At 43.2% G+C, this 25,620-nt stretch overlaps 1 protein-coding gene across 6 annotated transcripts in view; it reads left to right on the top strand.

Moving 5' to 3' along the window:
* The window catches only part of CFAP57 (cilia and flagella associated protein 57), a 74,027-nt gene that overhangs the window by 15,655 nt on the left and 32,752 nt on the right, over positions 1–25,620 (top strand). For 4 of the 6 annotated variants that reach the window (XM_072772622.1, XM_072772620.1, XM_072772621.1 and 1 more), the window contains 7 exons: positions 4,749–4,888; positions 5,666–5,831; positions 6,535–6,648; positions 14,743–14,955; positions 16,203–16,376; positions 19,871–20,032; positions 24,270–24,425. In XM_072772622.1, the coding sequence (XP_072628723.1) occupies positions 4,749–4,888; positions 5,666–5,831; positions 6,535–6,648; positions 14,743–14,955; positions 16,203–16,376; positions 19,871–20,032; positions 24,270–24,425 (1,125 nt within the window). Of the gene's footprint in view, positions 1–4,748; positions 4,889–5,665; positions 5,832–6,534; positions 6,649–14,742; positions 14,956–16,202; positions 16,377–19,870; positions 20,033–20,640; positions 20,814–24,253; positions 24,426–25,620 lie in introns of those variants that run through there. The other 2 variants (XR_012005598.1, XM_072772624.1) reach the window with 2 other exon arrangements.

Raw genomic sequence — 25,620 nt, 5'->3', positions numbered from 1 at the left:
AAACTATACTCCAAAATATGAGCCATTGGCGGTATGGAGTAACTCATAAGTAAGGACAATTGAATAGCAGCAGCAGGTGGCAAGAGGTGGGAAGTAATTGAAGCAGAGGTTACAAATGTTCACAGGAAGCTAAAATTATCCAACAGGTTGTGCCCTAATGTTAGCACAGGTTAGACTCATCACTACCTTGGTGGGCAGCCTCAGTGTGTTTGGGTTCAGATTCTACATAGTAATACAGTTTCTTCCAGTTTAGAGTTCTTGGCTTGCACCAGTCACAGGGTGGCCGGATGGCACTGGACCAGTCTAGTCTATTAGCTTTTCAAAATGCTGTTGTAGATGTACTGAGACTTCAGGAGCTCTGCACTTCAATAATAGCATGTAACTTTGGTTTCCTGGCTGGATAGCTCAGCTAACATCCAAATGCTATCAGTGAGCTTCAGGGATTGGTACAGCATGTCCTGCCCTTCTACATTCCTCTTGGCAATAGTGTAACATTATTGTTTTGCAACTTGCTAGTGTCAGTATTTTAATGACATTCCTTAATCTAAAACTGAGGTTTTCGTTGGGAATATCCTTCCATGTTGCAAGGAAGATCTGGCAACTTTGCTTTGCTCTCTCCTACAAAAAGCACATTGAGTGGGGTGAAGTGGCTGAAGTTGCCTCAGGGTTACACCTCTGGCTCCTCAGACAACAAAGTGACAAGTAGAAGGGCCAACTTTTTTTTTTTTCTTTTTTTTAGGGCCAACTTTTTCAGTAGCATATTACAGTAGTCAGAGTCCTTGGGTGACAACCCTAGAAACTTCATTAACTGAAAGCACCAATGCTGAACTGGCAGGAGATAGCCAAGGAGTTACATGCCCACAGATGCTCTAACGTGCCAGTCATCTTTAGGGTTGTAATTAGGTAGTCCAAGATGAAAATCTGGCCCCATTCAGTGCACTCATCTGGGGTTGTCAGCAGCTTAATGATGTTCTGTTGGTTCAGATCAAGCAGGTTGCTGTTTAGGTAAGATTCGCTGATTTCAGATAATGCTACTATAGCATTAGCCACCACCATTGGGTTTGAATCTGTATGAGATCCCATAGAGAATCCAGATTTCCCTGATCTTCTACCATTTGGGCATTGTGTTATGGAATTTTGCCACACAAACTTGCTGCTGCTGTTTTCCAAACATAGGGATCTTCATGCTTCAAGGACTTGCAGAGAGGTTCACAGGGATATTGAGTAATATTGTCCACCCAGATGTACCCCATGGTTCTGACTGCCAAGGCCCAAATTAGAGGATAGGGATCTTCACAGTCCTTCATGAAGCTGTTGACAGCTTGAAGTAGTTCATCAAATAGAGATACATGAGCTTCTTTAATTCCAGATTGTCTTTGCATATAGTTCACCACACCTGGAAAGAGAAGACTGACACCTTTCCCCACAGTCAGGGCAACAATCACTTTCTTCACAGTCTCCTCCTTCTTTTCTTTCTTTTCCTTATTGAGTGCAGCCTTCAATTCAAAGATTTCTCCTTTTTTTTTTTTTAAGATTATTTATTTATTTATTCATGAGAGACACAAAAAGAGAGAGAGAAAGGCAGAGAGACAGGCAGAGGGAGAAGCAGGCTCCATGCAGGGAACCTGATGTGGAACTTAATCCCAGGACTCTAGGATCATGCTCTAAACTGCTGAGCCACCCAGGCGTCCCAATTTCTCCTTTTTTATTGATTTAAGTGCTTGGAGTCAGTCATGGTTTGGGATCTTTTTTTAATTATTTAAATTCAATTAGCATATAATGTATTATTAGTTTCAGAGGTAGAGTTCAGTGATTCATCAGTCTTACATAACACCCAGTGCTCATTACAGCACATACTCTCCTTAATATGCATCACCCAGTTACCCCATCCTCTGACCACCTCCCCTCCAGTAGCCCTCAGTCTGTTTCCTCTGATTAAGAGTCTCTTATGGTTTGTCTCCCTCTCTGATTTCATCTTGTTTTATTTTTCCCTCCCTTCCCTTATGATCCTCTGTTTTGTTTCTTAAATTCCACATATGAGTGAGATCATATGACAGTTGTCTTTCTCTGATTGACTTATTTCGCTTTTCACTTAGCATGGTTTGGGATCTTTAATGTGCTCCAGAGGTAAGGGCAAGGGTGGCCGCAGCAGCCAGAGAGCATGGCTTGAGTGGTGAGGTAATGATTTCTTGCATGTCACAAGTGAGAGGCTTTTTTATAAGAATTATTTTTATCACACTACCAGAAATTAGAAAGTCAGATCCCATGAGAGATTTCTGAGAACAAGGGAAAATGAGAATCCTAATGTGATGATGATGGATGTGTAAACTGGCACAGGTATTCTAGAGAGCAATCTGGTAGTTCTTGGTCAAGTAGAGAATGCATGCATCTTGTTATTCAGTGGTCTGCCCCTGGATTCATACCAGGAACTACATCATGCCAGTCCACCAAAGAACATGCACAAAAGTGTTCACCTTAATGTTCGTAGTAATGGAGAGTTAAAGAAAACCCGGATGTCCATTCCTGGGAGTGTTAGAGAAGTGAAGTAGCTGGATGTATACTACAGAATACCAAACCTAAGTTAGAAGTGATGATTATACATATGACAACACAGATGGTTGAGAGAAAAAGTAAAACTACAGAATGCAATCTGAAGCACAGTGCCCTATATAGAAATATCCAAGGATATAAATGAGACACATTCATTGGTGCCTTTGATAACAAGGGAACAAGAGTGAAAATTAAAGAACAAGGGAATGAACTAAACATAAAATAAAAATTGACTCTACATGAATTGAGTATGACAGTCTACAACTCTGCCCCTGAGATATAAAATAAAGAAAATAAAGATAGAAAATCAAGGAAATATGAGGCAAGTTTGTCAGATGAGCTTTGGGAATGAGAGTCAGAGCAAGAGAGTTTGGAAGACCTGGAAAGAGAATAAATGATATAAAATTGGTATCTCTTAGAGATTTAGAAAGTGAACTTACTGAAAAACATGGTGGAGTTACTGCGTCCATTGGAGGTTTATGGTCATGAATTCTAAGTGAAATCGGTAAGCCTGCTTGTCTGATTCTCCATCATTGTACAGCTTCTCAGGCAGAGGTGCAGAAAAAAGACAGAAGAAAGAACTGCTGTTGTTTTTAAGATAAGGGAGCCTTGAGTGTGCTTAAAAGCTGATAGGAATGTACCAGTAGAGACAGGGAGATTGAAGAGATGAAAAAGGATGGAAATAATTGGGCCCATCCCCCGATCTCAGCACAGAGCCTTTCCTCTGTGGTAGTAGGGAAGGGTGAGTAGATGCAGGTAAGTTGATAAGTGGAAAAGGGCCAGGATTTGAGGGAATCTCCATCCCAGCCTTTGTCTTACTTGTGAATAGACCTAAAATATATGCAACTCATTGACTTTCTCAGCCATCACTCCTCATTCAGGTATCCCAGCTCTAATGCCCCTGCTTACATGTGGAGCCTACACAACATGTATAACAGGATACATTTTCATTTCAAATCATTCACCCAGCTCTCACTGCTGCTGGTGGCAGAGCAACACCATTTCTCTGAAGAGAAATTTGGTGGTACCTATCAAGGCCTTTAGAATTTAGAATTACCACTTCCCCCAGTATTCCACTTCTAGAAATGTGTCCATTTTGTCAGTCTCAGCCTGTTGATAGTGATGCTATTGGCTGGGAATGCCTGAGGCACTTGCCAAGGCCCATGCTACTTCTAGCAAACCCCCAGACATTTCTCCCACTAGGACCAGTGATGTGGCTGGACTGGACCTTTTGCTTCTTATTAGGATTGCAGAAAGCACTTCAGCAAAAAACAACAGGGAACTTTGGGAAGCATAATTTATTACTCAGGCTCTGGAGGGTACACAGCACACGTAGGGTCACAGCGTGAAGTCGTTAGTGGGAGGTTATGGGGTTTTGCCTTTATGAGGCTGTGAGGGTAAGACATCTAGAATTTTTGTAGGTTTACTCTTTGTTGGATAATTTAAAGCCTAAGAGTGGGGGACACCTGGGTGGCTCAGTGGTTGGGCATCTGCCTTCAGCTCGGGGTCGGGGCGGGGGAGGTGATCCCGGGGTCCCGGGTTCAAGTCCCGTATCAGGCTCCCTCCATGGAGCCTCCTTCTCCATCTGCCTATGTCTCTGCCTCTCTCTGTGTGTCTCTCATTAATAAACAAAATCCTTTTTTAAAAAACGCCTAAGAGTGGGATTGAGACCCTAGGAAGGGAGAAGTGGGATCACTCAAGCAGTCAGTATCTAAGTTATCAAGGGCATTCTGAAAAAAGACCTCCATGGGTAGGGGTAGCCTACTACCTTGGTGGCTTTGCCAGAAGCTGGTAACACATTTATTCAAGATGGATGTCTTTTGAAATGGATGCCTACACATTCAAAAGCTTAGTCCTGGACACTCACACTGCAGGATCTAAGGAAGTAATCAGAGAGGTACACAGACATACACACAAGGGTATTTAGTCTAGTGTTACTCCTAAATAACAGAAAATGGAATCCACTGAAATGTGCCCACATCTGGTATATGTATAGAATAAAATATTTTATTGCCATCAAGATAATATTTTAAAATAATAGTGGCATCAGAAAGCATGCATGATGTTCAAGCAGTCTTGCTACAGCCTGATTCCTGTGTACTTGGTCTAACTAATGTTCTTGGGTAGTAGTGAGAGCTGAAGTGCACAGCCTGCCTTCTGCTCACTGTGCCAGAGCTCGCTGTGTGTGATTTCTCCAGGGGGAGCCTGCTCACTTCGAGTATCTGATGTACCCCTTACACTCGGCATCCATCACTGGTCTATCTACGTGCATCCGCAAACCCCTCATTGCCACCTGTTCCCTGGATCGATCCGTTCGCATCTGGAATTATGAATCAAAGTAAGGATGAAAGGCTTTACTACTGTAGTGTGCAAGATTTCAGTTGTTAGATTTGTTCATGTGAATTATTTTAATTAGAGTTTTAAAATGTAATTACTTAGAAGCTTTCAGTTGGAAAAGGTTTTTTTAAAAAACCAAGTCAATCAACTTACCTATTTCTCTGTGCTTGGCCTAGAAAATTGCTTTGTGTTTTATTAAGTGCTTACCACATGTCAGACACCATGCTGGACACTAGGGACATAAAGATAGCACTCCAGTATCTCACCTTTTTATATAACCTCCTATGTTCTTCCAGTTTTCCTATTGCATCCCTCCCACTAGATGTGCTTTCTGCCACATGGAACTCTCTGGAAACACTCCATCTCTTTCTCCTTATCACTGCCTCTAGCCGCCCTTAACTTCCTAGTACTTTATCCCCTTGGCATAGCCTCCCTGAGAAGCTCCAACCTAGTTTGGCCCCACACTGGAATATCTTTGGTCTTTGCGTATAGCTGCTGGGCTGCTGAAAAGAAACCACTATCCTTCTGATTTGGGGAACTCAAACTGGAGCCATTCCTTCAGCATCACTAGACAGCTCATTGATCACTTCCTCAATTTTCCTTACTCACTGCTTGGACACTCTCCTCATATAATCAAAATACAGAAAAAAGAGGAACCAATCATTTTAAGCAATAAAGTATCTCAAATGCTATGATAAAAATATTTGCCAGGTACAGTGGAGGCCTCAAGGGATTTAGCAGGCTAGACTTCTAATTCAGTCATCGATCTTCCTCACAGCACATTGGAGCTATTTAAGGAATACCAAGAGGAGGCATATACAATCAGCCTTCATCCATCTGGACACTTCGTTGTAGTAGGGTTTGCTGACAAGCTACGCCTTATGAATCTACTCATTGATGATATACGTTCTTTCAAAGAATATTCTGTTAGAGGATGCAGAGAGGTAAGATGCTAGAAATAAAACCAGAGTTGAAATATCAAGAACTAACACACTTTGGTGAGCTGGGACCAGTCTGCCTTAGAGAACTTCAGTGGCTTTAAAAGAAGAAAAAGGAAAAGATCAGTTCTTCTCTCACCAAACTCCTTGAGTGTATGGCTCTATCTCATTTTCCTCATACTCATCAAGATATTTCAGTGAGCCCCAAACCTTGTGAGACCCCACCTGTGATTAATCCTTTCCGTGACTGCAGAGGAACAAGAAGCATCAAAGAGGAAATTTATCTTAGACTCAGAGTCCCAGCTGGGAAGGTGAAATTGGAGGTTGAGAGGGGCCAGGGAATATACACATCAACAGGGAGAGACAGTAAGCAGCCAATCACATTTCTCCCTAAGATGACCACAGAAACCAGATAGTTCAGGAATCGCTTCCCCACTGTGAAACTTCTACAGACACAGAATGAGCGCTGTGCTCTACCATCCAAGCAGATTCATGGTCCATGCACGTGGCCGTGACAACATCTTGGCCAGTGAGCTACAGGAATAGCAAAATGTCAGCCAGTGCTTGGTTCTTTCTGTGTCTTCCCCCAATTCCCACTTCTGCACCTGGTTGTAGCCTGAACTCTCTAGGAAAAGGAGCTCTTGACTGTAACCTGCAGACTGCTCATTTCTCTCTTTCATTTTTGCTGTCTTGCTTTGTTTCCTCATAGTGTTCCTTTAGCAATGGGGGTCACCTATTCGCTGCAGTCAATGGAAATGTGATTCACATTTTTTCCACCACAAGCCTGGAGAACATCTCAAACCTGAAAGGACACACAGGGAAGGTAAGTGAGTAAACAGTGTCCAGAGAAACGAGGGTCACAGAGTCCAGCACTATACTCACTGAGTGAACAAAAGAGAAACGATTCCTTTCTTCTTGGGAGTTCACTGTCTACTTGGGGAAAGAGACAATAAAACAAAGCACAGACTAATTACTAATCACAGTAAATGCAATGAAAGAAAAACATGGGGTGTCATGAGAGTCGATAATGAAAAAGTTGGCATAATTTAGATTGGGGTGTTCACAAAGGCTGGGTCCTAAAGGAGTAGGGAAGTATTAACCAGACAAAGCTGGCAGAGATCATCATTGCAGATAGGAATCCAAAGACCCTGGGATGAGAGGTTGCATGGCTGTCAGAGGAACTGAAAAGTCTGTGGGGCTGGAACATAGATATCAGGATGAAACCCAGGAGCAAGCTGAGTTTGTTGAGGTTGGCAGGGGCCCACGTGCATGGAACTTTGCAGACCTTTTAAGGACAAAAAAAATAAAGATAGTTTATCCTCCTTGTTCCTTGAAACCACTGAAGACTTTCAGGGCAGAGAATAATATGACCAGATTTTCATTTTAGATTACGTTGGCTGCAGAAAGAAGAATGTATTGAAAGAGACAGGGTGAACATAGTAAAGAGAGTATTGTGAATATCTACACTATTTTGGACCACGGTGGAGGTGGGAGATAGGGAGAAGTAGATGGATACAAGAGATATTTATGAATCACGACCAATAGCTTTTAGACCGAGTGGAGGTGAGGCAGCAGGAGAACGGAGGGGCCAAAGGTTGAAAGACTAAGAAGTAGTCAGTGAAAGAATTTGGAGAGAAAAAGCACTTGAAAAAGAAAGGCATTGTAGGCAGGATGGCCTGTTAAAGATGATGGAATGGGAGTATAAAATAGGATAGTGGTTTGGGATATACATGGCTGGAACCAGGGACACATTCCAGAAGTGATGGAAGGGGCTGGAGAGGTGGGCTGCATCAGAGTGTGTGTACCATGCCAAAAATTGGACCTTAGTCTGTAGGTGATGGGAAGCAATTGAAAGGATTTAAGAAAGGAAGTAACTGGATTAGAAAGGTACTTCTCTAGCGGTGCCTGGGTGGCTCAGTTGCCTTTGGCTCAGGTCATGATCCCTGGGTCCTGGGATCAAGCCCCACGTCAGGCTCCCTGCTCAGCAGGGAAGCCTACTTCTCCTTCTCTCTCTGCCACTTTCTCACTTACTCTCTCAAATAAATAAATAAAATCTTTTTTAAAAAGAGCGAAAGTGAAAGACGAGTCAGGAAATAAACCATGGCTTGGTAGTACAGATAGAAGGAAGCATGATATTTAGTTCCATTTTGTACATATTATGTCTGATGTACCCAAGATGTATGATACATGAGTGTGGAGATCAGGAAAGAAGTCTAGGCTGAAAATGAAGATTCAGGGGGTTAGGCAGCAGTGGAAATCAGAGACATCGATTACATCACCAAGGGCCTGTGTGGAATCTGAGAAGAATCTTGGGCAGGAGACAGGTGGCCAACATTTAAGGGACTGGATAAGAGAAAGCCTGCAAATGAGGGCAGGCTTTGAACTTGGAATCAAGGAATTGTATCAGAGAAGTTAAGGAACTTATTCCCAAAAGGATAAAGTAGTCAGTGGCTTTAAAGGTCAGAGAGGGGCACCTGGGTGGCTCAGTTGGCTAAGCATCTGACCCTTGGTTTTGGCTCAGGTCACGATCTCATGGGTCATAAGATCAAGCCCCATGTTGGGCTCTGTGCTCTTGGGAGAATCTGCTTGAGATTCTCTCCCTCTGCTCCCTTTTTTCCCCACTTGTGCACATGCATACGTACACACATGCTCTATATCTCTCAAAAAAATAATTCAAAAAATTTAAAAATAAAAGTCAGAAGTCCTGTCAAAACTAAAAACTGACAATTGAGTTTAGCAAGTAATAGGTGCATCAGTGCAGGTGCTATGAAAACACTAGCATTATTGAGTTGCTGAGCTTCCTCAGTTTCAACAATGTGACTGGCCTTCAAGTGACTATGGAGATACAGATGAAAGCACACCAGGTGATTCTGATGCTCTTTCTAGAACTATGTGTACCTCCATGGGAGGCCCTCCCTTCACCAGTACAGAAAAGCAACCATCTGTTTCACAACTTTGCAAGTATTTATAACCCTGGTCTCTAACCAGAGATATATGTTAGATTTACATCTGCAGTATTTAAAAAAATACAGATGGAGGATGCAATAAAGCTATGCCTACAAAGAAATTTATAACCTGAACTATATATATTATAAATATAAAAAAGACAGAATATCAGTGATATAATCATCCATCTCAAGAAATTAGAAAAGTAACAGCAAGTTAAATCCAAAGAAAATAGGCGTACCTGGGTAGCTCAATGATTGAGCATATGCCTTCGGCTCAGGGGTCCTGGGATTGAGTCCCACATCAGGCTCTCTTGCAGGGGCCTGCTTTTCCCTCTGCCTATGTCTCTGCTTCTCTTTCTGTCTCTCATGAATGAATGAATATTTTTTTTAATTTCAAAGAAAATAAAAGGAAGGAAATAATAAGAATGTGAGAAAAAGTTAACAAAATAGGAAATAAACACAATAGAAGATAATTAAAGCCAAAACTTGGTGTGTGTGTGTGTGTGTGTGTGTGTGTTTAAGTAATCTCTACCCTCAGTGTGGGGCTTGAACTCGCAACACAGAGATCAAGAGTTGCATGCTCTGCCAACTGAGCCAGCCAGGCACCCCTAAAACTTAGCTTTTTTAAAAACACAAAATGGACAAGCCCCTGACATGACTGATCAAGGAAGGAAAAAAAGAGGAAAGGTAAATAACCAGTACGAGGAATAGAAAGGGAATATTACTACAGCTCCTATATATAATTTAAAAAGATCAAAATAGGATATTATGAACAAATTTATGTAAATTGGATATATAGATGAAACCAACAAATTCCCAGACAAATTGGATCTGTAAAAGAATCTGTAAAGAAAACTCTAGGCCCAGAGCATATCATTGGAGAATTATATCAACTACTTGTAAGGGGAAAAAATGACACTAATCTTGAAGAAACTCTTACAAAGAACAACAACAAAAAAGAGCAAATACTGCTTCAACGTGGATGGAATTGGAGGGTATTATGCTGAGTGAAATAAGTCAATCGGAGAAGGACAAACATTATATGGTCTCATTCATTTGGGGAATATAAATAATAGTGAAAGAGAATAGAAGGGAAGGGAGAAGAAATGGGTAGGAAATATCACAGAGGGAGACAGAACATGGAAGACTCCTAACTCTGGGAAACGAACTAGGGGTGGTGGAAGGGGAGGAGGGCGGGGGTGGGGGTGGGGGTGACTGGGTGACGGGCACTGAGGGGGGCACTTGACGGGATAAGCACTGAGTGTTATTCTGTATGTTGGCAAATTGAACACCAATAAAAAATAAATTTATTATTAAAAAAAAAGAGCAAGTACTTCCCAATATTTTTCTATGAGGCCAGCATAATCATGATACCAAACCTGCCAAAGATATCACAAGAAAGAGAAATGATTACCCATTATTTTTCATGAATATAAAAAAAAATCCCAAACCAATCCATCAACATATATAAAGAACAGTACAGCATGGCCAAGTTGGATTTATTCCAGGAATCAAGGTTGTTTTATAATTTGAAATCAGTTAATATGCTATACCACCTCAACATAAACATATGAATTTTCATCCTTTTTATCTGTGTAAGTGCACATACAATATAATTGTTAATATTTAATATCCATTCATGATTTTTTTTCCATTCATGATTTTTAAAAGCAACAATTTACTAAAAAAATGGAACTTTTCATTTTATTTGTTGAAAATCTTATGCAACATATTTAAGAAAACCTACAGCAAACAGCCTGCTTGATTATGAAATTATGGAAGCCATATTTCTTTTTTTTTCACATATACATAAAAATTTTATTTTTTTATTGGAGTTCAATTTGCCACCATATAGCATAACACCCAGTGCTCATCCCATCAAGTGCCCCCGCTCAGTGCCCATAACCCAGTCACCCCCACCCCCCACCCACCTCCCTTTCCACCAACCCTTGTTCGTTTCCCAGAGTTAGGAGTCTCTCATATTCTGTCTCCCTCTCTGATATTTCCCACTCATTTTCTCTCTTTTCCCCTTTATGCCCTTTCACTATTTTTTATATTCCCCAAATGAATGAGACCATATAATGTTTGTCCTTCTCCGATTGATTTATTTCACTTAGCATAATACCCTCCAGTTCCATCAACGTCAAAGCAAATGGTGGGTATTTGTCGTTTCTAATGGCTGAGGAATATTCCATTGTATACATAAACCACATCTTCCTTATCCATTCATCTTTCGATGGACACTGAGGCTCCTTCCACAGTTTGGCTATTGTGGATATTGCTGCTAGAAACATCTGGGTGCAGGTGTCCCGGCGATTCACTGCATCTGTATCTTTGGGGTAAATCCCCAGCAGTGCAATTGCTGGGTTGTAGGGCAGATCTATTTTTAACTCTTTGAGGAACCTCCACACAGTTTTCCAGAGTGGCTGCACCAGTTCACATTCCCACCAACAGTGCAGGAGGGTTCCCCTTTCTCCGCATCCTCTCCAACATTTGTTGTTTCCTGTCCTGTTAATTTTCCCCATTCTCACTGGTGTGAAGTGATATCTCATTGTGGTTTTGATTTGTATTACCCTGATGGCAAGTGATGCGGAACATTTTCTCATGTGCTTCCTGGCCACAAATATGTCTTCTTTGGTGAAATGTCTGTTATGTCTTCAGCCCATTTGATGATTGGATTGTTTGTTTCCTTGCGGTTGAGTTTAATAAGTTCTTTATGGATGTTGGATACCAGCCCTTTATCTGATACGTCATTTGCAGATATCTTCTCCCATTCTGTAGGTTGTCTTTTAGCTTTGTTGACTGTATCTTTTGCTGTGCGAAAGCTTCTTATCTTGATGAAGTCCCAATAATTCATTTTTGCTTTTGTTTCTCTTGCCTTCATGGATGTATCTTGCAAGAAGTTACTGTGGCCCAGTTCAAAAAGAGTGTTGCCTGTGTTCTCCTCTAGGATTTTGATGGAATCTTGTCTCACATTTAGATCTTTCATCCATTTTGAGTTTATCTTTGTGTATGGTGTAAGAGAATTGTCCAGTTTCATTCTTCTGCATGTGGATGTCCAATTTTCCCAGCACCATTTATTGAAGAGACTTTTTTTCCAGTGGATAGTCTTTCCTGCTTTGTCGAATATTAGTTGACCATAAAGTTGAGGGTCCACTTCTGGATTCTCTATTCTGTTCCATTGATCTATTTGTCTGGTTTTGTGCCAGTACCACTCTGTCTTGATGACCACAGCTTTGTAGTCCAACCTGAAATCTGGCATTGTGATGCCCCCAGCTATGGTTTTCTTTTTTAATATTCCCCTGGCTATTCGGGGTCTTTTCTGATTCCACACAAATCTTAAGATGATTTGTTCTAACTCTCTGAAGAAAGTCCATGGTATTTTCATAGGGATTGCACTGAACGTGTAAATTGCCCTGGGTAACATTGACATTTTCACAACATTCATTCTTCCAATCCACGAGCACAGAATATTTTTCCACCTCTTTGTGCCTTCCTCAATTTCTTTCAGAAACTACAATGTTCTGTGGTTTTTAGGGTATAGATCCTTTACCTCTTTGGTTAGGTTTATTCCTAGGTATCTTATGCTTTTGGGTACAATTGTAAATGGGATGGACTCCTTAATTTCTTTTTCTTCAGTCTCATTGTTACTGTATAGAAATGCCACTGACTTCTGGGCATTGATTTTGTATCCTGCCACGCTGCCAAATTGCTGTATGAGTTCTAGCAATCTTGGGGTGGAGTCTTTTGGGTTTTCTATGTAGAGTATCATGTCATCAGCGAAGAGGGAGAGTTTGACACTTTCTTTGCCAATTCGAATGCCTTTAATGTCTTTTTGTTGTTTGATTACTGAGGCTAGGACTTCCAGTACTATGTTGAATAGCAGTGGTGAGAGTGGACATCCCTGTCTTGTTCCTATCTTAGGGGAAAGGTTCCCAGTGTTTCCCCATTGAGAATGATATTTGCTGTGGGCTTTTCATTGATGGCTTTTAAGATGCTGAGGAATGTTCCCTCTATCCTTACACTTTGAAGAGTTTCGATCAGGAATGGATGCTGTATTTTGTCAAATGCTTTCTCTGCATCTAATGAGAGGATCATATGGTTCTTGTTTTATCTCTTGCTGATATGATCTATCACATTGATTGGGAAGTATTCTTTCTGAGATACAGAACAAAGCATAATGCCCTCTGTTCGCCTTGTACTGAGTCCTAACCAATGCAATAAGGTAAGAAAAGTCCATGGGGCTCCTATAACAAAATAGCACAGATTGGGTGGCTCATAATCAACAGAAATCTTTCCTCACAGTTTGGAGGGTGGGAAGTTCAAAATCCAGGTGCCAGTATGGGTAGGCGAGGGCCCTCTTCCTGGCTGCAGATTTCTCATATCTTCACAGGGTGGAAGGGGTGACCTAGCTCTCCAGGGCCTCTTTCATAAGGGCACTAATCCCATTCATGAGGGCTCTACCCTCAATGATCTGATCACTCCCAAAGGCCCCACGCCTCCTAAAACCATCATCTTCAGGGGTTAGGATTTCAACATATGAACCATGGGGGAAATGGGATGGGAGGTAAGAGACAAACATTCAGACCATAGCAAAATAAAAGGCATAAAGTTCAGAAATGAATAAATAAATCATCACAGATCACATTATTGAGTATGTAGGAAACTCAAAGAATTTTTAGATAAACTATTAAAATGAATGAATCTAGGAAAATTGTTGGAAATAATGTTACTATATTTTTTCAAGCATGTTTTTACATAATAGTAACAAACAGAAAATGCCATTTAAGAGGTGGAGAGGGAGCTGAGGAGGTGGGTAAGGATGTGCCTGACAGGGTTAGAATCCTGGAAATATCAAAAGAGGTGGCCAGTAGGTCAGGAGGTTGGTTACTTATGAAGAGATCGAGAAAATAGGCAAACATACTGAATTTGATGGGAAGATCTTTCACTACTGGAGAAGGGAATTACAAATATAACAGGGGAAAGCCGAGAAAGTTGTTTCTTTGTTTAGTGACCTGGCTGAACTAATTCTGAGAAATCTTTCTTTCCCCTGCTGTGTGCAGCCTTGGTGTCTCTGCTCTTCCCTTTGTTCTTTTTTTTTTCTTAATTTTGTTTTCTCAGTACCTAGGGGCTGCACCTGGGTTGACCTGAGCCACTTATTAGTCACAGATTGTGCTCAGCCCCCTTAGCCAGTTAGACTTTTACCCTTTACTGTTGGATTTGTGTAGCTGGGAGACTGCTGTCACGGTGCATGGAGTTCACTTTTTTTTTTTTTTCTCCTGCTCCTCGTTCAGCTGGAGACTAGTAGGTTGGAGGTTCTCTCTCTGATTGTACCCAAGGGAGTGCAGCCTTCGTCATGCACACAGTCTTCCAGCTGCCAGGAATAAGTGTGATTTTAGCTCTAAGCCTGGCTTCCTGGGAGATGCCAGTGACCCAGAGGAGATTATTATTCAGTTAGCGTTTGGTCAGATGTAATATTTCAACCCCTTGTGCCATTGAGGCCTCTGCCCTGTGTTAATGGGTCTCCGTGCAGCTTAGGAGATGCTTTCAGGTTTTCCCCATATCCCACTCTGATTGCTCTTGAGTGGGCATGGCTTAGCACATGCACACAGCCCTTCCGACCCCCAGAGTTGTCTCTGTGATTGTGGAAGGGCCCCTCTTGACCGTCTCTCTCCCTTGTTCTATAAAATTCTTATGCTCTGCTATTTTGCTTATATCATGGACCTGTCGGCCTTCTCTTACTTGCTCTGCACCACTATCTCCATCATTGTAGACAACGCCCAGAGGGTGGACCTCTTCATGCTGTGTTCCAAATAAAGTCAGTTCTGTGCTTGCTGAAGGACACGCACCAGCAAAGGACATTCGGCCTCAGTCTAGTGGAACGCATGAGGGGTTCATCCTCCTTTCCCAAATGAGAGGCATGTATGTGCACATGAGTGCTTTTAACTGGATATGTCTCCATCCTGTAGGTTCGTTCAATTGTGTGGAATGCAGATGACAGCAAACTGATCTCTTGTGGCACAGACAGTGCCGTGTATGAATGGAATCTGTCCTCTGGAAAGAGACAGACCGAATGCGTCCTGAAGTCCTGCAGCTACAACTGTGTCACTGTCTCCCCTGATGCCAAAATTATCTTTGCAGTTGGGTCGGACCAGACCCTCAAGGAGATTGCTGACTCTTCGGTGAGTCTTCCTGGCCTACCGCCCAGCCACTGTACCCATCCGTGGGAGACAGCCTCCATGTGCACAGCAGCAAGTGTGATGGGAAGAGGGCTCGGGAGAAGAGGGCCCCTTCTTCGTGGGATAACATCCGGCCTCCCGTGCCTTTTGAGTCAGCTCAGTCCTTGTTACTCCTGGGATTTCCTGCCCAGGGCCCTACCTGACCAGGTTAAACTGTGGGGCCCCTTTCCACTTCCACTTTGCTGGCTGATGTAAGGTCTCTACCACCTTCCCAGCCCACAAGTCAGCAGCATCCCTAAACTGCGTGCTAACCCCGGGGTAGAAACACAACCATAGTTCCTGCCATCACCTCGGCTTGCCACCATGTTCACTTGAAACCCCCAATCTCTGAAATTTAGGAACTATCCCATTTGGCTCCAAAGACCAAGGACACTTCTCCCTACAAATGTGGCTGTGTCCTTCTCCAGGTGCCCAGTGACAGCTGACCTCCATTGGCTCCTCCAGCCTCTCTTTGGTGCTTGTCGCCGTCCTGGTGCTGGTGCCTGGGAAAGTGTACAGAAACCACGGCAGCCAACTGGTCTGAGACGGGTTTCCCAGGATTGGAACTCAGCTGAGAGTAGGGGTTCCCTCCACTATGCCCCTGAGTGGCTTAGTCCTAATTCTGTGGTGGCTTTTCCAGTGCTGGACCCGAAGGGAGCTCCATCGGGGCAGGCCCACTGCAGTCCCCACTTCTTGGTATCCCCACTGGCTGGCACAGCCTGCATGACCCACGCAAACACTCAATAACTGTAGGGCCCACATCCCATTCTGAGTTTGAGATGCAAGGTAGCACAGTAGTCAAGAGCAGTGACACTGGGCCCTGACTGCCACTTACAAGGCAGGTTGACTACTTGCTGTCCCTGTGGCTATTTCAACATCTTAAGATAAGGGCGGCAGTAACTAGTCAGAGGGTGTTCATGAGGACTGAATGAGTTACAACACGAGGAAGCTGTAAAATGGTGCTACTTGAAGGCTTCCTTTTATTAGGGTTGCTCTAACTCCTTGCAGTTTGTCCACTAGTCAGGCAGCCACGATAGACTAATCTGTGCCTTTTCTGTGCTCCACACTATGCCAGGTGCTTTAAGGAATTGAAAAACATCTTTTCAGTACAGAACTTGTCCTTGTGTTGCTCAGAGGAGGGAATGACATGGGGACCCTGAGGGTATGTATGGCTCAGCCCCTCACTCTGAACAGAGCCGTCTGTGTTCCAGGTCCTTCGAGAGATATCAGCATTTGACGTCATCTACACGGCCGTCGTCATCTCACATTCCGGGCGCATGATATTTGTGGGCACCTCTGTGGGCACCATCCGTGCCATGAAGTATCCACTACCTTTGCAGAAAGAATTCAACGAGTACCAGGCCCACGCAGGTCCTATCACCAAGGTGAGAAGGGTCGCTCTCCGCAGGGATCCAGGCCCAGACCTAGCCCTGCCCTAGATCTATCTGATCTGCCCTCCATACTCCTTCTTCATCCCTCCAACCCCCTCAGTGGCTTTTCTTTCCTTATTCGTCTCTCCTTCTTAATTCATCCAACCACCCATTCAATGAACATTTATTGGCTACTAATATCCTTTATTTTAACTACTCCCAGGAATATACCCTAGGAGAGAATCAGACATACACCTAAACATCCCTGTGTGAGGTTACTTACCATAATATTATGCATAATAATGGGCCATTTAAGAGATGCCAGGAGCATCTCACCCAGATCTCCGATCTGCTGAGTGCTGGTTGTGGCACCCAGCTGTCCTCCCCAGAGGAAGTGCACTTGACAGGATGAGCACTGGGTGTTATTCTATATGTTGACAAATTGAACACCAATAAAAAATAAATTTATTTAAAAAAATAAATAAATAAATAAAGTCAAAGCCCCAGAGATGAGCCCCTGCCCTTCCCTGGAGGTACAAAAAGTCTCCCCTGGGGAACTACCATGGGTACACATCTGGAAATTGTCCCCCCAACAACATCAAAAGCTAAGATTTTGAATGATGTCCCAAACTCAATACTGGCTTACCTTCAGACAGTATCCTTACTAAAGAAAGGATTTTCCATTATTAACTGGAACATTCCTATGGTGAGCTTGAGTCTCACACTCAAAGTAAATTTATTTATTTTTTAAAAGATTTTATTTATTTATTCATGAGAGACAGAGAGAGAGAGAGACAGAGACACAGACACAGACACAGAAAGAGGGAGAAACAGGCTCCACGCAGGGAGCCCAATACGGGATGTGATCCTGGGTCTCCAGGATCCCTTCACATCCTGGGCCGAAGGGGGCACCAAACCACTGAGCCACCCGGACTGCCCTCAAAGTAAATTAAAAAAAAAAAATTCCCTCTCTTCTTTTCATAGCGTTTTGTACATAAGGTATTTATTTTTCTGATTATGAAAGCAATGCATAGTTACTTTAGAAATAAAAATCTTCATGAGGCACTGGTGTGGCTCAGGTGGTTGGATGTCTGACTCTTAATTTCGGCTCAGGTCATGGTTTCAGGGTTGTGAGGTGGAGCCCTGCGAGGGGCTCCATGCTACGCGTGGAATCTGCTTAAGATTCTCTCTCCCAGACTCCTAACTCTGGGAAACGAACAAGGGGTGGTGGAAAGGGAGGTGGGCGGGGGGTGGGCATGACTGGGTGACAGGCACTGAGGGGGGCACTTTATAGGATGAGCACTGGGTATTATGCTATATGTTGGCAAATTGAACTCCAATTAAAAAAAATATGTAAAAAAAAAAAAAAGATTCTCTCTCCCTCTGCCTCTCCCCACCTACTCTTATATGCTCACACTCTTTCTCTCTAAACCAAAAAAGAAAAAGAAATAAAAATCCTCTTCATAATATCATTAATATTTTGATACATTTTCTCTTTTGTGTAGATTTTGTGTGCATTTTAAATAAATTGAGACCATACTGTATATATTCTTTTGTAGTCTGCTTTTTAAAAATTAATGCTATTATAAGCATTTTTGTACAATTAAATATTCCTCGAAAACATTATTTTAGTAGCTATACAAATATCCCATCAAGTGATAGACCACAGCTTATTTCTTTTCCTACAACTGGGCATTAAATGATCATATGAGAAGCCCTAACCAGGGCTTCTCTACAGAATTCCGTGGGCATCTCTGATTATCCCAAAGGCTAACTTGCTAGACAGAGGAAGAATTCCTGAGTGCAAGAGCAACGCCATTAGTAAGGTTTTCGACACATATTGCTGACTGCGAGAAGGCCTTTTTCATTATTGATTCTTTTGCCTTTGCTTTTTGTTTTGAGATCATTATAGAGTCACAGGAAATTTAAAGAGAGCATAGAGGTCCTGTGTGCCCTCCTCCCAGTTTCCCCCAATAGGTACATCTATCGTAACTGTGCAACGGTAGGTGTCACACCAGGAAACTGACATTGGTGCAAAATGTGTGTGTTTCCATGTCATTTTATCACATACATAGATTTCTGTAGCTGGCATTGCTCTGTGGCCACCAAGGATCCCCTCTTGCCTTGCTGGTGACACCCACCCCCCTCAGCCACCACTGACCCTAGTCCTAAGAAAACACTCATTGGTTCTTTATTTCCATCATTTGTCATTTTGAGAATTTTATATAAATGGGATCATACAGGGGGCACCTGGGTGGCTCAGTGGTTGAACGTCTGGCTCAGGGCATGATCCCAGGATCCTGGGATTGAGTCCCACATCGGGCTTCCTGCATGAGCCTGCTTCTCCCTCTGCCTGTGTCTCTGCCTCTCCCACTGTGTCTCCATGAATAAATAAATAAAATCTTTTTAAAACAAAACAACGGGATCGTACAGCATGTGATCTTTTGACAGTGGCTTTTCGATACCCCCTTGAGCTCTGAGTTATTTCACATATCAATACTTAATTTCTTCTTACTGCTGAGTAGCTTTCCATGGCATGGATGCACCATAATTTGTTTAACCATCTACCTATTGTAGGATAGCTCACGGCCCCGCCCCCCCCCCCCCCCCCCCGGTTTTTGGCTATTACAAATAAAACTGGTAGTAGTTCTATTGGCTTTTACCAATCATATACAGGCTTTTGTGTGGACCTTAATTTCTCTGGGAATCATTGCTGGATCATAGGATAAGTTTATGTTTAGTCTTTTTTTTTTTAAGATTTTATTTATTTGACAAAGAGAACACAAGCAAGGAGAAAGGCAGGCAGAGGGAGAAAGAGAAGCAGGCTTCCTGCTGAGCAAGGAGCCTGACATGAGATTCCCAGGACCCTAGAATCATGACCTGAGCCAAAGGCAAACGTTTAACCACTGAGCCACTCAGGTGCCTCAATTTATGTTTAGTTCTTAAGGAAACTAAAGTAAACTGCCAAGCTGTTTTCTAGTTCTACCAGCAATGCATGCAAGATCCAATTTCTCCACATCATTGCCAGCATTTGGTATTGTCACTATTTTTTATTTTAGCTGCTCTCTAACATGTGTGCAGTAATATCTCACCATAGTTTTAATATGCAATTCCCCAGTGGCTAATAAGGTTGAACATCTTTTCATGTGCTGCTTTGCCATCTGTATACTCTCTTTGTCATCTGTATACCCTCCATATTTCTGTACCATCTTCTAGTTGGATTGTTTGGGGTTTTTACTGCTGAGTTCTGAGAGTTCTTTTTATAATCTAGATAATAATTAACTCTCAAGATTCCAAATGCACAGAGAATATAAACACAGTCTTGTTTCCTTTATTCATTAACAGAAGCTTATGAGAGCTCCCTGTCTTATTCTTACCCAGGATCCAGTCTTCCTGCCCCATGAGGCTGCACCCATGGTTGCCTGAACAGAGGCCTTGCACATAGCCAGCTCAGTTCTGGTTATCTGAGGCCTCAAAAAGCCTCCTTGTTGTGCTTTTTTTCTCCTCAGATGTCGCTCACCTTTGATGACCAATTCCTGCTGACCGTTGCTGAGGACGGCTGCCTGTTTACCTGGAAGGTCTTTGATAAGGATGGTCGGGGGATCAAGCGAGAGAGGGAAGTAGGCTTTGCCGAGGAGGTGCTTGTTACTAAAACTGACATGGAAGAGAAGGTAAGAACCAGATCAAAGGAAGAGGGACATGGAAATTCCTTACCAGACTGTCCACAGCCCTAGGACCAGCATTCAAGGCCCTATACGCCTGGCTGCACAGTGCCCCACACAGACTCCCACACTCCCCTGAACATTTCCCACCCACACCACCATGCTGCTCTCCTCTGCGTGGCTGGATCTCTTTCCACCCTCACCCCTGCCCATCATCCTGCCACCTGGTCATCTTCACTTACACTCTGCTCTACTTTTAGCCTGTGAACTAGCTTTCCTCTTCCCACTCTTTGAGGGCAGGAACCATGACATGCAATTCTCTGTGTGACCAGCAGTTTCTAGCCCTTGCTAGACACATGAAAGACAGTCAATAAATATTTACAGAATTGAACTGACAAGCTGAATATGCCAGTTGTATCTGTGAAACTTAACTGCTAGTGGAGCCTTCTTCATTTAAAAAAAGAAAATAAAGTATTTAGAAAACTTTCCTGAAACCTAGTCTTCCTAATAATAAAACAATAAAAGTAATGGTAATCAGCATTTTTTTTAGATTTTCCCTGAACCAGGTGCTATACTAATTATAAGTATTTTCTTATTTAAATGTTACATCATCTCAGGCAGCCTGTGTGGCTCAGCAGTTTAGCGCCACCCTCAGTCCAGGGCGTGATCCCAGAGAGCCGGGTTCGAGTCCCATGTCCGGCTCCCTGCATGGAGCCTGCTTCTCCCTCTGCCTGTGTCTCTGTCTCTCTCTTTCTCTCTCTGTGTCTCTATGAATGAATGATGAATGAATGAATGAATGAATGAATGAATAAATAAATAAATAAATAAATAAATGTCACATCATCTCTATGAAAAAGATTCTATTATTCTCCCCATGTTTCCAGAAGTGGCGTTGGAGAAGTTAAGTGACATAACAGGACTAGAGTTTTGCTCCAGATTTAATCTAGAATCCTCTCTCTTAATCACTTCCCCCAAAGGCCCCTCCCTCCTGCGAAAGCATTAAACACTCCAGGAAGATGTGTTTTGAGAGTTTTGAGGGGACAGCTAGCTCTGCACCGCGCTCCCTAAGGGAGACACCGAAGGGATGGGAAACGCACAAGGCTTACAGAGAATGGCAGAGCTATCCATTCATTGCTGTTCATCCAGAATCTAGAGTGAATTTATTGAATGCCTGCTGTTTGCTAGGTACTGGGGACGCATGTGTGAAAAGACAGCCCTGAGCTCTGTGATCAGGAAACTCACAATCAGGTAGAGATGAAGAAAACCATCAGAACAGCATTGCAAAAATGGCCCCAAAGCAGGAGGATAAGACCCAGGCATTTCCAGAGATCCATGCTAGAGTTTCCTGCTAGGAACTTTCTGCAGGAAAGGTGAAATGAGAGGAAAGGATGAGGGAGAGCCTGTGAGAGTCAGGGTCTGACCTACTCAGGCAGGCAAGTACATCTCCTCCTTTTCCTTCTCTCTGTTTTCTCCCCCATTCCTCACGGAGGGTAGGGGAAGGGAGCAACTAGGAGACCCCAGGCTGTGCCAAAGGCCTGGCTCCCCACCCAGCCCCCAACTTGGCCTGTCAGAAGTGCTGCCAAGTTGGAAAGGGCTAGAGTATGTTCTGCTCCCTTCCTGGAGCTGCCCCATCTCTGCAATTGTGAGACTGTGCTCTTATTCCCTGTTGGCCTCTCTATCCTTCCCGGCTCTGTCTCCACCTATCCTCTAAAAGTCACATTTCCCTGGGGCACCTGGGTGGCTTCGTGGGTTAACATCCAACTCTTGGTTTCGGCTCAGGTCGTGATCTCAGGGTCATGAGACTGAGCCCCGTGATGGGCTCCACGCTCAGCAGGAGTCTGCTTGGATGTTCTCTCCCTCTGCCTCTCCCCACCATTCCTGCACTTGCATGCGTGCTCTCTCTGTCTTAAATAAATAAATAAATCTTTTTAAAAAATTAAAATAAAAGTCATATTTCTCAGAATTCCCAGTTCTCTTTTTTTCTTTATATTCTATGATTTTCTATGTAACTATCTCTCAGGACATAATTTACCTACTCATCCATCCATCCATCCATCCATCCATCCATCCATCCATCCGACTAGTGGTCACAGAGGGGTCTGTTATGTACTAGATGCTGTACCAAGGTCTAGGATGACAGAAGTGAAAGATATATAGAGGCCTTTAGCTTGTAGCCTGGGAGGAGGTACAGGTAAAATTAAAAAGGGAAATTAAGTGTGTTACGGGTGTTATGACAGAATGATGCTCTGGGGTCACAAGCCAAGTGGTGCCAGAGGAAATGAGCTTTGGATGGAGCCTTCAGGAACAGATGGGAAAGGCTATTCCACACCAAGGAATGAGTGTGCAAAAGGATGAGAGAGGTGCTCTGGGGAAGATGCTCCTGGCTAGGTGGGGCTGGAGAAGGGAGGGTGTTTGGAGCTGGAGCTGGAGAGGGATTGTGAGGGCCTTTTACACCATGTTTTAGAATTCAGAATTTGTTCCTAAGGACCTACTGATAGGTTTATATTAGGGAATGGCTTGAGGAGATTTGCATCATGGAAAGCTGCCTCTGCAGCCAGGCTGAGAACACACTGAGGAAGGATGATGAGCTGTGTGCCACAAATACAACATGCCCGAAACCAGCACTCCCATCAATAAATCTATTCCACCAGTCCAAGGCAGACCCTGGAGTGACCTCCTCATCAGATAAACGTTCATTTAGTGCTATGTTGCTGGTCCTGTCCTAGGTGCCCAGGATAAAGCCGTGACACAAGATAGGCCAAATGCAATCTTCAGGGAGCACTCTTCCCAGGAGATGGTCTTCATCCATGGCCCTTTACCTTCACCCCATACCCAGTCAGGCACCATGTTCCCTAAAATCTTGCTCTTGAATCTCTCCGTTCCACTCTCCTCCCCCTTCCCCATCTGGACTGTGCTGTTCCCACCCCCCAACTAATCCCTCTGCTTAGTGCTTGATCTAGCCCAAGCTACACACTGCCATCAGAGAGGTCTTTGTGAGACGAAGTCAGCTTAATCAGGTTGGGCAAGGACCTTCAGAGGCCCTGTAGGAGAAAATCCTAATTTCTTATCATGGCTGGCAAGGACTTTGATGGTCTGACCCCGTCTGGGCCTCCTCTCCCTCTGCCTCCCATCCATACCACATCACACGCAGTGTCCTGACCAGACATCCTTGCTCTCATCCCCAACTCTGCCTATGCCCCCTATATTCATCCCTCATCTCAGTACTTCCTGTGTGCCAGGTCCACACTTGTCCACTGGCCAGGAATGCAGAAGTGAGCATAACACATCCCTTATTCTCTAGTTGTCCATGGTTGTAGAGGAGATAGATCAAAAAAGATGAGATAGGGATACGTGAGGAGGCTGGGGGGTGATCATAGATAGGTGAGAAGAAAACACCTGTGTTCTCACCCTCTCTGTCATCAGCGTTACCTTTTTCAGGAAATGAAGGGTATGTGTATCACAGTATTTAGAAAACTTTGGCAACAGAGGATACAACAGAATGAAAGAAGAAGTCACTGGACATAGGAACCAGCAAGGCAGGAAGAGTAAGGACTAAGAGGCATTGAGAGGGACACATTGACAGTCCTGGGAAACCACTGGCTCTGGGCACTTTTCACAATTTGTAATGATGTTATTTGGCTTCTTCAGTAGACCGTAAGTTCCATGGGGGCAGGAATCATGGTTCCACACGTGTTCTTCAAGTACCTCCTATGTGTTAGGCACACTTCTGTGTATCAGTATAAAAAACCAACAAAGATCTCAGCCTTCCCTGAGTTTAAATTCTAATGGAGGAAGAAGACAAAAGACAATAAACAGAATCATACATAAGTTGCATTAGAAAGTGCCTAGATCCAAGAAAATAGTAAAAAGTAGAGCAGTGTGAGCAGGGTCATGAGTGCTGGGAATGGAAAGGAAGGGTCGCAGGATTAACTGGCGTGGTCCAAGTGGACTTCACTGAGCAGGTGGTATTTGCACATATTTCAGGATGAGAGGGTTGTTAGCGTAATGCCTGGTGCACAGCGGGGCTCACTGAACAGATGTCGTGAAGGCAGAGGAAAAAGCTCGTATGTCTCCCCAGTTTTCAGTCCCGGTGTCTCGTGGGGAAAAGATAACAAATTCTAGTGGATACACATGTGTTTGAGGCTGGGCAGAGCTGCAGAGCTCAGAGAGCTCGAGGCCACCAGTTTAAATATTCTAATTCACCCACACTGTGAATGTTCTTGATTCTAGTGTCCTTCTCCCAAAGGCTCAGATGATGTTGGAACTGAAGACTCGTGTGGAAGAATTGAAAATGGAGAATGAGTATCAGCTTCGATTGAAGGACATGAACTACTCTGAGAAGATTAAGGAGCTAACAGATAAGTTCCTCCAGGAGATGGAGTCCTTGAAAACGAAAAACCAGGTCTGTTTGAGAGACTCAGCCAACAGCCACAAATAATAAGATGTTTCCAGTTTACTCAAGATGGAACTGGCGTACACCATTCCAGCTATGCTCAAACAATGAACCATATGATAATGTGTGGTTTTTAAGGATAGCTGATAGCATCAGAAATGCTTACAGCAAAGTGCCACGTAGAACAGAGCAGAATATAAAACTCTAGTGAATGGGATTCATCAAATAAAATAAATACACATAGATCAGTTCATAAGAAAATAGCTAGCAGTGTGATTACCTCGGAAAGTGGGGATGATGGATAATTTAAAATTTTCCGTATTTTTGCAAATTCTCTACAATGAGAATATATTATCTTTAGGATCAAGAGAAATGTATTTAAAAACAGAATGCAGGGCGCCTGGGTGGCTCAGCAGTTGAGCATCTGCCTTTGGCTCAGGTCATGATCCCAGGGTCCCGCGATCGAGTCCTGCATGGGGCTCCCCACAGGAAGCCTGCTTCTCCCTCTGCCCTGTGTCTCTGCCTCTCTCTGTGTGTCTCTCATGAATAAATAAATAAAATCTAAAAACAAACAAAAAACAGAATGAAAAGGTCACAAGAAAAACAAAGTATAGAAAGAAAAGAGGTACCAGAATATCGATTTCAGGATCATCGGTAAATGAAATAAAATTAGTCTAACTTGTCCTCCTGTAGTTAGATTTGATCCAGGACTCCCCCAGAATAATCCCCTTATTCTCCACAAATCTGTCCTGCCCTTCATCCCAAACCTCCTATTTTTGGCTCAGATGGTATTTGTTCTTTTATATTATCTCCACGGGTCAGAGAGTTTGACTCAAAAAAAAAAGCCCCTGGCTTTTAGTTTTATTATTTCCTTCCTCTAGTCAACAAACATTGGTGCGGGGGCCCTCCATAAGCTAAGCACAGAGTTATTCCTGGGGCGGCCCCTCTGCCTGCAAAGAGCTTTCCTGCTCGATTAAGGAAAACACTCCTTAGAAGCTGACACATTAGCACATCCAAGAATGTAGTTGACAGCAATGTGCAGACAACAGAGAATTCAAATGAATCTTTACTTTCTTCCCCCCCAAAATCCATCTGCTACATGTCCAAAACCGAACTCATCATTGACAAGACCCGTTTAGTAGAAAGGATATAAATAAGGAATGTCTAGAACTCTCAGAGCAGAATATAATGTAAATAAAAAGTG

The sequence above is a fragment of the Canis lupus genome, chromosome 13 (genome assembly GCF_048164855.1).
Source record: "Canis lupus baileyi chromosome 13, mCanLup2.hap1, whole genome shotgun sequence".
NCBI classification, from domain to species: Eukaryota; Metazoa; Chordata; class Mammalia; order Carnivora; family Canidae; genus Canis; species Canis lupus.
The sequence above is the reverse complement of the archived record's forward strand: the minus strand, read 5'-3'. Positions and strand labels throughout refer to the sequence as shown.